The following is a 12071-nucleotide window of genomic DNA, read 5'->3' on the forward strand; positions in this document are numbered from 1 at the left end:
CTTTGAGAATAAATCGAATCATAGGGCCATATTTCTTTTGAGATTGTGTTATTAACAGTGACAGCTACTTAGATATGTTGCAGAATTACTTTATTCTGCAACTTGAACATTTAAACTTGAAAGATGATACAGTGTTTCAACAAGATGGAGCTCCTTGTCACTTTGCTCGGCGTGTTAGACAGTTTCTAAATCAGGAATTTCCTAACAGATGGATCGGAAGGGGTGGACCATTTCATTGGCCTCTACGTTCGCCAGATTTGACTCCATTAGATTTTTTTTTTATGGGTACATGTGAAAACAATTGTGTATGCAACCAAACCTCATTGGAAGATTTGAAAGCTAGAATAACTAATGTGATTTCAGGCATTACTATAAATCATTTAGCAAATGTTTTTCGTGAACTGCAAAATCATATTACCCTTTGTATTGCATTGTTTTTCGTGAACTGCAAAATCATATTACCCTTTGTATTGCATTGTTTTTCGTGAACTGCAAAATCATATTACCCTTTGTATTGGCATGTGGAAAGTTAAATAAAATTTCAATAAAAGCTTAAAAAATATAGATTTACTTCTTTCAAATCCATTTTACAGATTATTTCTATTGACAATACAAATAAAGTTATAAATTTTTTAAAGTGCACAAGAACTTTATGGACACCCTGTATATATGTATATACATAAAAGTGAAAGTGTCTGCCTGTCTGTGTACATTTCCCTACACAATAACTCTGTCAATTTTCCGTCTACAGACTTGAAATTTGATATACAGGATATTGAGATTTGGGAAAATCTTTGTAATCCATTTCCGGATAGAAATTTGGCTGTTGAGAGGTCAAAGTTCAACCTTTGAGAACCCTACCAAACTCCTACGCCAATTTTGGGTATAAACAATTGAAATTTTAGATATAGGTTCCTTGGACATGGATCTAACTTAATAACTTGATTTGAGCCCAAAACAATAAATAGTAAGGGGTCATAATAGAGGTGAGTTAAAAGAAAATTTGACCTCTGCGGTCTACCAAATTACTCAGACAATTTCTGGTCTAAACATTTGAAATTTTACATAAAGGGTATTCAGAGATAGTGCAAACTTTTTAATCTGTTTGGGTCGAAAATTTGAGCTACCAATATATAAATGTGTGTATGTATGTTTGCATGTGTGCCTAAAACTTTCGACAGAGATGACGAATTTTCACAAGATCAGTATTGTTTTTAAGCTTGACCCTTCAGACAACAAATATCGAAAAATTGGCTAAAAACATTAATTTCTTCACCCTCAACTGAGCACTTTTCTACAGGGTGGGGTCGCTTTTTTCGTCGATATTTTCGAAAGTCATACTCTCTTTTCGTTTGTTTTGCCTTAATTTAAACGTACGTCACTTCCGGTTTGGCGGTGGTCGTAACAGCAAAGACATCACGTTTTTTTCCCCCTTCACGGTACGGGTTCGAGCCTGCCTTTCTACTACCACTTTTTCCTCAACACACACCTCCAAGCACCAGAGCAACGCCGGGCACCCATGCTAGTATTGTTTACGAACAGACGATTTGAGCACTATAAAGGTGGTGGCGGGTGTCTATTTAAATAGACATTCCGACGAGTTATTTACGGGCGTCAATTCCATGGTTGAGTGGGAGAACCGCCGACTGTCAGCACGACGGTTCTAGGTTCAATCCTTGGCTTGGGAGAGATGCTAGTCTAGCGGCATTGATGAGTTGTGATACAACGAAACAGGACTGTATGTCGATGACTACAAATATATTTTATATATATATATATATATATATATCTCAAGTAATATTCTAGCATTAATTCTATATATTGTGTTGTAATAATACAAGTTTTATAATAATCAAAAGACTATAATTTTTTTCTTTCTTTCAGATTAGATAAGCAATCAGATGAAGAGGAGTCACAGAATGTTGAAATGGCTGAAGAAAATTACACCTCCGATTGTGTTGCGATTAATATTCCACCAGATATTAGAGAAATTCCATTTAATGATGAACTTTATTCCAAAGGTTACCATAATCTTTTGTATATGTATTTAACCATTTTTTTAATGTAAAAATAAATTTGATTATAAGTGTAGATTATGATTTCAAAGACTTTGTACCAAAACATTCTGTACTGAATGGAGTATTGAAGCCATCTAAGTTAATATAATTTATAAAAATCCCAGTAGAATTAAAGTTGACTTAAAAGATGAATTAAAGTTTGTCAAGAAAAAAAAGGAGGCTGTTGTCATTTTGAAATCACTTCTGAGATAATAAAAGTAGTTTGAAAAGTTTGTAGTATTTAAAAAGAAATGTTCCTCCATTGTTAAGCAATTAATTCTAAAGTTTTCAAAATAAATTCATCGCTCTCTAAATGAGTAAAAATATTTCTATCTTAAAATTTGCCTAATTACAATGTTTTAAGTTGCAAACATTCCCTTTACATCAACTGCTTATATTTGACTCTTTATCCTAACCAATATTCTAGTAATTAATTTCTACAATCATTTCTACTTTATCTTTGTTGCCATGAATACCTCTCTATGTATGAAAGATATTTCTTTGTTTTCTTGTAGTCAATTTCTTTACTTTCTTGTAATCAATTATACTGAATTACCTCCCTTAGGGAGGTAATTCAGTATAATTGATTACAACAGTCACTGACTGAAATATGATTTAATGAAACAAATAACAACTTTTTCTTTTTTTTTTTCTAAATGGATTTAATTATACAAGTGGAGCAGCAATGAAGTTTGTGATGAAATGTTTATTTTACAGTTTTAGTAAAAGTTTGTGACATTTAAAAAAATATTTTAAAGTTTAGTCATTTCTTTGTTTATGAATAATTTTTATGGTAGGCATATTTATCAGCTTCTGTGTTATGGCTTTCTATTTAAAATATTTGTGTACTGACATTTTTTAATATCTTTTTCTCAAACTTCGAGACTAGTGCCCTTCATGTTTTAATTTGTTTTGTTTTAATTTTGTTACAGATCAAAAATGTTGGAAGCAAACTCGACCGTCTCAGGACATCAAAGTTCATTCTTTGTGTGTGATGGAAAAACCTGATCATTTGTTGATAGAATCTAAAGGAGGAGGTGGTGGTGGGACAGGAGGAAGCAGTAATGCAATGGGTGGTACTAGTGCTAATGGCAGTATCTCAGTTAGCACAAATGATATTAAAAATATGGCAGGCTCCAAATATCCACCTCAGCCTTCTCTCTTATGTGGTATATCACTTCGCAAAGCACGGCCATCTTGCAGTCTACTGCATCATGATTCAATGAGAACAGCCGACCCAAACGTTAAACCTGATGTCCAATTCATGAACAAGATGAATGAAGTTGTGAGCAATGACCCCCTGCCCCCTAAAATTATCCCGGATCTTCTGGATGAGAGTGATAATATCAGCCTTCTTGATCGTATGGTATTTCTACCTTTCATTGTTGTTGTTGCTATCCGCCATGAGAAAGTTCCCAACATAAAAAACACAGATGTTAATGCCAAACCCTCCACAAGTGGTAATGAACTCTCTGTGCCTACTCTAGGGTCCATTGCTATGACCCAAGACTGGGGAGTACTTGATCCAATGTTTGAGAGTGTCTCTAATTCAGCCATGCTTGAGGGGGTTCCTGGGGCAAAGTCGTCGATGACAACAAACTCGGGATTACAGAACAACAGCAACATTGGAGAGATGAAAATGTCTGACAGCAGCTCAAGCTTGAGCGAAATCAGTGAGGCGATCAATAAATCACTCAGTATGGACAATTTGGTGAAACGAATCCGTGCACTTCCACCCAATGGACACATTTTACAATGTATTGAATTACCTCAGCATCTACAGTCAGAAAATCTTAAAGTCAATTCCATTACGCCAACAACTGATGGCGCTTATGTTATTGTTGTATTGTCGCCTGTTACTATCTGTGATAGTTTTTCTGTTGTCAAAGATAATCAAAACTTATCTTCGTCAACAATCATGCCATCAAATATCAGTAAAAGCACAAGTTTACAGAATCGGTCTGCTGATAGAAGTTCTCCAACAGCCAGCAACAACTCTTCAGTAACAAGTGAAGCACCGATGGGTGGAAGCATCATTGTTTACAGGTTGAATTTTGATGGTGAACATGTACATCTTGAGGAGACTCCTGTCTCTTCATGGTCAATATCTTCAGTTTCTGATTCAATAGTTAATGTGACAATTGTACCAAACGAATTCATGGGTCAATCTGAAGATGATGATTCCAGTGCTATGGATAATCATCAGTCTCGTTCTGCTGATCCCCATGGCCTATTTGCAACTGTCCATTTAAATGGACATATCAAAATTTGGGACCTTTCTACTTTGACCAATTTGGTTGAAATTGAACCAGATGAAGGGGACAAATTTACTGCCATCACTTGTTGTACAGGTAAGTAAAAAGTTTTATTTTTATTAACCAAAACACATTTGTAGTGATTTAAGTACAATGGAATTTAGAAACTCTAGTTTTAGTCTTTAGTTCTCATTAGCATGGGTGTCCGGCCGGGTGTTTGGAGGTTTGTGTTGAGCAAAAAACAAAAAAGTAGTAGTTGCTAATAACAAACTTTCAAACTTGTAAAAAAAATTATTTAACTGATAATTTTACTAAAAAAAGTTAGGCAATTAGATTTTAAAAAAAAACCCCAAAAAACAAAAGATTCTACATTTGAACTTTTAGAAATTTATAAACATTTTCATAAAAATTAAATTTATTAAAAAAAATATAAAATGTAATGTGAAGGCAAATTTAAAGATTAACTTTTATTATTGTTGGAAATAATTAAATCGCAGGCAAATCTTACAGGTGACTCAGGATCGTTTGTGGATTTAATATTCCTTTGACACTTCTTCATTTGGAGGAGACCAGTTTAACACACCAAGGATGAATACCATACAACAAACTATTTTAGAAGTTAGATTAAGGGATCAAATTCACGTACAGAGTAGAACGATAAAATTGTAATCCTAGAAAAGACATGATTCCATTTCCATTTGATGAAAACCGGGTTTCTTTTTTTGTTGCAGACCATCTACTAGTAGGCCAGTTGTGTACAAATCACAAGAGCGATAAGGAGCCTTCTATCATGTCTGAAAGTGACACAATGTTCAACGAGCGAGATCAGAGATGTGCCGCTGTGCAATTTATGCTCTCTACTGATCCAAGTTATGATAACAGAACCATTGCCAGCACCCTAAAAAATGCAAATCTGGAAAGTTCAATACTTGAGGGCCTGCCCAGGGTGATGTCAACAAAGTTTCTGGCCACGATTATGGTTTTTGGTGTTGTTTCAAGTAAGGGTTATATCGTGCCACCTCACATCTTAAAGTTAGCCTGAAAGTCCACACCAAAGTGTACTTGGATGTGCTGAAGAGTGTGATGAGCTGGTGCAATTAGGTGGCTGTTGGTAGACCCTGGGTGTGACAGCAGGATTCGGGACTGGGCCACAAATCCAAAGAGACCCAGACTTGGCTTCGGAAAGAGTGTACCCTTCTCTCACTGCCCCCTTCTTGGTCCCTGACCTGAACCTGCTGGACTACTTTGATTTTGACATATGCTGAGAACATCACCAACATGACCTTCCATACACCAAAGCCACCCTGATTGCCGCCATCTGCTGAGTATTCATTGAGCTCCGATGCTTGTGGAAAAGGCATGCTCTCAGTTCCAGACCTGTATAGAGGTGGTGAGTGAGGCTGAAGTCTGCTACATTGAATAGATGTCAGGTTTACTACATAATCAAGTTACCTGAATTGATTTTTTTTCAATAAAAGTTTTAAAGTAAAACTGTAGTTTTGTTTTCTTAAGGGCGACAAATTTATTGTTCCATCCTGTATAAGTTTTGAATGGCATGTAATCATTCTAGTTAACTCTGAAAAGTAAAATGTTTTTTTGTTTTTTTTTTGTGCGGGTGCATATGAAGTTAAGGTTATTGGTAGGATTAAGGGAAAGATTTAGAGGTACTGTTGCTACCTAGACTTAGGGTCCCTCATTTAAAAATATCTGGTTATATACTCTATATAGAAAACAAATCACCAACCCAAAATTCTGAAATAAATAACAAGTAATCCCTTAAATCCCTTTTGGGGTGAACTCTTATATTTAAATTAATTGTTGATAAAGTTGTAGCTGAGACAGTTTCAAACATGAGTCCTGATATGCTTTAAACAATATGTAAACTGTATAACATTAACATCTCTTAGTGCAAGTGTATCTATGTTAAAAAAAAAAGAAAAAAATTAAATAACCCTGAAAGTCTATATAAAAGACCACGATTTCAGTTGCACAGAAAACGTCTTTACTTCCCTGTTAGGAAACCAATGTGAAATTATATAAGAAAAGACAAATATTTGGGAGCAAACACCTTCAAAATGCCCTAGATTTAATGACTTTGATGTAGCCATTTAGTGTGTTTTTATAACATATTGATAAAGATGTTACATTTGGCCTTTCTTAACTTTTTTTGTTTCTGAAAGTGTGGCCAGAGTTTGTAAATTGTGAAAAAGTTGGCATCAAATATTTGTTTTTGTCTGGCATCCCTGTCGCAAAACACATCGAGTGGAAACATTTATGTAAAGGTAAATGTAAGAGTAAACAATGTAAGTTAAGATTCTATAGAAATGCTGTTAACTCCGTCATTACTGTTTTTGTAATAAACCGAAACATAACTAATGGATGCGCTGACAGCCATGTTTCCTGTAAATGAAGTCATTCTGTAGTGTTCACTAAATGCAAATTATAGAACCGGTCCAGGCTCTGTATACTAAATATTGCATTTCCAACTCAGATGGGAAATCTCCTTGGTCCTGTATTAGCTGACATTTTTTTGTGAGATTTCATGAGTTGGTATTGTTTAATGATGTATTGAAGCCATCAATATATTTCAGATACATTGACAACACCTTTGCAGCTGAAAATGAGGTCAAAATATTTTTCAACAAACAATTCTTTCCATACAACGTTATTACTTACTATGGAGAACAAGAATGAAGGTTGCTTACCTTTCCTAGACGTCTTCGTTAAACGCAGTAAGAGTTCTTACAACAGTCTACCACAAGCCAACATTTTATATGAACTGGTGTTCATTTGTGCCTACTTCCAGGAAAATAGGGCTTATTCAGATGTTAGTGTATAGAGTTCTTAGAATTTGTGCTTCCGGTAAACTAAAATACAAATTAAAGACCGTCAAAGACATTTTTACCCACAACGGTTATCCGGAGAATTTAATTAATTATATTATTAAAAATAAAGTTAAAAAAATACAATTCTTCTACAGTCTTTGGTCCCTCCTAGTGTCCTGTCTACTTAAAAATTTCTTGGATAGGAGAGACCGGTCAGTATTTGACAAATCATTAAATCTGTATTAAATTGCTACCTGCCCGTTGCTCTGCGTTTGGTCTTTGGTGTAAAGTCTGCATTTGCCCTAGTTGTTAAGAATGGTTTCCTTACATCACAAAAAGTAATGTAGTTTACGAATTCAATTGTCAGTATGCTGCTGACTATGTAGGTTGAACCACAGCCACCGATATATAGAAGGCCTGTTAACTGAAAAATACCTGCAGGCAATGTAGGTAAGATTTGTCGAACTGTCACTGTCGATAATATATGAGGGCATTTTTAAATGAGCATTAAAACATGTTAAAAAAGAAAAAGAAACCCAATTCTATATAATAATGGAATTGAACTTTATTCAATATAAAAGATAAATATTATCTATATAAAATTATGTAATTTCAAAGCAATATACAATCTAATACTGATAAAACTGAATTATGAATTTAGGGAACAAACAATTAAAGAAACGTTTAAACACAAACACTTCTTGGCCTTCGGGACAAGATCAGTGTAGTATCTGTTCTGATGGTACAATTCACCTTTTCTGTCCTCGGCCAGTGGAAGAAAGAGAAATCCTTCATGACTGGGACAATTTTTATTTTTGTTCCTATCCAGAGTGACCCTTATTGGGAACTGGATTTTCCCCACAAGATTATATGTTGAAATATTTAAATAACTATTACTTTTAATACAGAAATTATATTTAAAGTTTTGGTTTTCTATGTCCATTTTTTTTAAAAACAAGCACGAAATAAAAGTATGAATCAAATTTTTTTCATTAAAAATGTTTGTTTTTCATTAAAATGTGTAGCGTATTTTCATCAGTTATTTGTTTAGGAATCCTATACTCTGCTATAGTCTTCATTTTCATATCAGTGCAGAATACATGAATACGGAAATGAAGTTCACATAACTACTAAAAGACAATCATACTATAATGTGAACATTGGTTAAAAACTAAGAAATATAAAACATCTACAATATTAAATCAGGGTGGTGATGAATTTGGGAGGAGCCATTATTATTATTTCACTCACTAGGAGTTGTCTCACAGGCCATCAGTGATCGCTCACTGGCAGTAAACTGTGGTATTCTCTGGAGACCGAGTGACAACAAGTCTCCTCAGATTTCCAGTGTTCTCCACCTCTTGACCTGATGATTGCATGTTATCACAACAGCTATTTGCCATTGATTTCTTGTTGGAATCGGTGTTTCCTGGGGTCTAGGTGACAAAATGTCTCCCCAAGGTATCAGATTTGAACTGCACACTTCCAGTGGAAATCTTGGACTTTCCATCCTACCTGACTCATCACAACTAGTTGGTGTGGCACCAGTCGATGTCATCTACAGTTTTTGCATTTCACGGGGAACATGGACCTTGCATAAATGGGTTTTAATTTAATGGCTGCTACATGAGGTTTTTTTTTCACTTTCTTCATATATATCTCATACACGTTTTTTGTAATCGAGCGTGTATTTATTTTACTTAAATTTTTTTATTTTTTAATTAAATTTGATTCATACTTTTATTTCGTGCTTGTTTTTATTTTAGTTTTATTTTATTTTAATTTATTATTATATTTTCCACACTAAATATTTTTATTTTTTGTTACATTTATTTTTTTATACATATTCAAATAATGCTTTTGGCCTTTTTTTTTTTTTTCTTTGCCTCAAATTTAATGTACTCTTTAATTTTAGTTCATATCAAAACTGGTTAGATAATGAATTTTAAAGATGAATTTGTGTTTCTATGTCTCGGGAGAGAATAGAGAATTTCCTATTTCATTTCTCATTTCAGTCATGTAAATTATTTACAGATAAAATGTTATAAAACAAACAAACAAACAAACAAAAACTAAGTTTTAAATATATTTTTTAGAAATAAATTTTTTTTTCGGTGCTAAAATATTGAATTCATCGATCGTTTTAGTTAAAAAACAAAACAAAAACAACTGTTGTAAAAAATGCTTCTAACTCAATGAAAAGTTTTATTCATTATTAAAAGTTATTATTAAAAATTATTATTAAAAGTTATTAAAAATTATTATTAAAAGAACTGAAAAATATTCTCATATAAAAATTGTTTGTTTTGCAGTTTAAAAAAATAAATAAAATGGAATATTTGATATAGAAATAAAAGTTCAAAAACCAGTTTACTTACTGTTATATTTTGTTAGATTAAAATTATCGCAATGTGCAATTATATAATTATCCAAATGGAGAATTCTGGTGCTACCAGATCAGGCTGTCTATTAGCTTCCTGAGACAAAATGCACCTACATCGATTTTCTGTTTTTGTTTTCTATTCACTTTTGTAAAGCTTAATTATGTTCTACAAAAACAACAACCCCCTTCCCCTCTCCTTTCTTTTTCCTTCCCTACTTACCAACCCCGTCGCCCCCCCCTTTTTTTTCTCTGTTGGTAGGGCACTAGAATAAGCTTACTGCCCCCCATTGAGGGTAAAAATCCCTCAATGGGGCAACCAGTTAGCCGTGGGTTGCTACCCGTAATGCCTTAGGACGTGATCCTGGTGATTGAGCTAACCTAGACCTGGGTGCATAAAAACCTAGGCACTGCAACACATTACTTCAGCCCTTACTTTGGCTAGACGGGCGGTCGGAGAGGCCCGATTCGACCAATCGGCCAGTCACGCCAAGCCCTAGCACTTACACCCAAAGTACCAACTACCACAACAAAGAACGAAACTTAAAGGTACTCCCATCTTTTTTTTTTTCTTCCCCCACTACAAAAAATAGGCAAACCAAGTAAGTGCTGGAAGGCGGTGGCAAGGGTCAATCAATTGGAAAGACCAGAACTCAACACCCCATTTGAGCAAATGTATTTTTGAGGACATATTGAACAGAAAATATAGTGCTTGAGAACTCCTTACCAAAAGAGTATATTCTCCACGTAGCCCCGACATGGTCAAGGCGAATGGGTTTCCCCCTTACTATGCCCCAATTTTGGACTCCAAGGTGGGTAGGGAGCGTGGTTGATGAAAAATAAATCCCAAAATCCATGGCTGATAAAAACAAATGCGTCCCCCTCAAAACCCTTAAAAGAAACCATTCCTCCGACTCTGACCTCTCAAGCTCAGATGAAGAACAAAAATTAAAAACTAGAAAAACCGCTCCAACTATAGACAAAGGAAACTTCCCACGATTCTTGGTTATTGAATTAATTGAAAATAAAAAAATTGGATACTTATCACCTTTCCTAATAGAAAAGACATTATCCACAAAAAGTAAACCAAAAATGATCAAAAAAACAAAAGATGGAAATCTACTAGTTGAGATAACCAATCTTAGAGATGCTCAATCTCTATTCAAAATGAAGAACTTCCATGAGTACAAGTGCAAAGTCTTTCCCCATAAAACACTAAACACTTTGAAAGGAGTAATTCGACGTTATGAACTATCGCTAGCAACTGAAGAAGAAATAAAAACCGAATTAGAAAAACAAGGAGTAATCAACCACGTCCGTATAAACATAAAAAGAAACAATAAAATAATAACCACCAACACATACATATTAACGTTTAACAAATCAACAATACCTAAGGAAATAAAAATTGTCTACTTAAATGTAAAAGTAAACCAATATATCCCAGCCCCATTAAGATGTTTCCATTGCCAAAAATATAGACATCATAAAGAAGCCTGTAAAAGAATAAAAAATATGTGGAAAATGCGGCAACAAAGAGCCTGACCACACCGAAGAAAAATGCATAAATGAGGTGAAATGCACTAACTGCAAAGAAGATCACCCGGTCTTCTCTAAAATATGCAAAACATATCAAAAAGAAAGAAATTATAGAAGTAAAGTACAAAAAAAACACAACCTTTCCAGAAGCCAGAAAAATAGTTGAGACGTACATGAAAGACAACACATATGCTGAGACAACAAAAAAGACAACTAAACCATACCATCATAATGAAATGCATGATCAATATAGGGAACTGATTAACAAACTGATTACATTAAATATTATAGAATGGCCAGAATTTCAAAATAGCCTAAAAGAAAAATACTCAAATCTGGGAAACAAAATAGAAATAACAAATCCAAACAAAGAAAATAATATTCCATCCACACAACAGAACCATTAAAAAAAATTATCACAGAAACCAACAAAACAACCACCAGAAATTAATAAAAACATAAGCAATGATAAAACAGCAAATAAAGAACGTTCCAGAAAAGAAGAAAACCAAACAATAGACACTCAAAATAGATTCCAAATTCTAGAAAAAATGGAAACCGAAAACACCCTAGATAAAAAAAAGAAACCAAACACAAGTAATCAAGAGGGAAAAAAATGAACAAGAAGCCAAAACGGCAACATCTCAAGCAAGATCCAGATCGACGTCCAGATCCAAACAAAAAAAAGAAAAAACCCAGCAAAACACTTCACCAAAGACACAAACTCCGACAAAAGATAAACCCTCTACTTCTAAAGAGATGGAAATAGAGGAAAACTAAACATCCTCATGGATAGAAATAAAACACAACAAATTATCCAATGGAATTGTCGTGGAATAAGATCTAACTATAATGAACTTCTTATACTTGTGTCACTCTTCAACCCAGCCATTGTTTGCTTACAAGAAACCTTCCTACAAAACAATAACCATTTCACAACAAATTATCCAATGGAATTGTCGTGGAATAAGAAGCTAAAACTCGAAAAACGATTAAAAAATGCAAAAGATCCTGC

At 34.1% G+C, this 12071-nt stretch overlaps 1 protein-coding gene across 2 annotated transcripts in view; it reads left to right on the forward strand.

Annotated features, from left to right (window-relative positions):
• The window catches only part of LOC145255729 (dual E2 ubiquitin-conjugating enzyme/E3 ubiquitin-protein ligase BIRC6-like), a 515468-nt gene that overhangs the window by 103660 nt on the left and 399737 nt on the right, over positions 1-12071 (forward strand). For both annotated transcript variants that reach the window (XM_080114338.1, XM_080114339.1), the window contains exons 10-11: positions 1885-2021; positions 2990-4408. In XM_080114338.1, coding sequence (XP_079970464.1) covers positions 1885-2021; positions 2990-4408 — 1556 coding nt within the window. The remainder of the gene's footprint in view (positions 1-1884; positions 2022-2989; positions 4409-12071) is intronic.

This window comes from Euprymna scolopes, chromosome 31, assembly GCF_053919585.1.
Source record: "Euprymna scolopes isolate OS-2025 chromosome 31, ASM5391958v1, whole genome shotgun sequence".
Lineage (NCBI taxonomy): Eukaryota > Metazoa > Mollusca > Cephalopoda > Sepiida > Sepiolidae > Euprymna > Euprymna scolopes.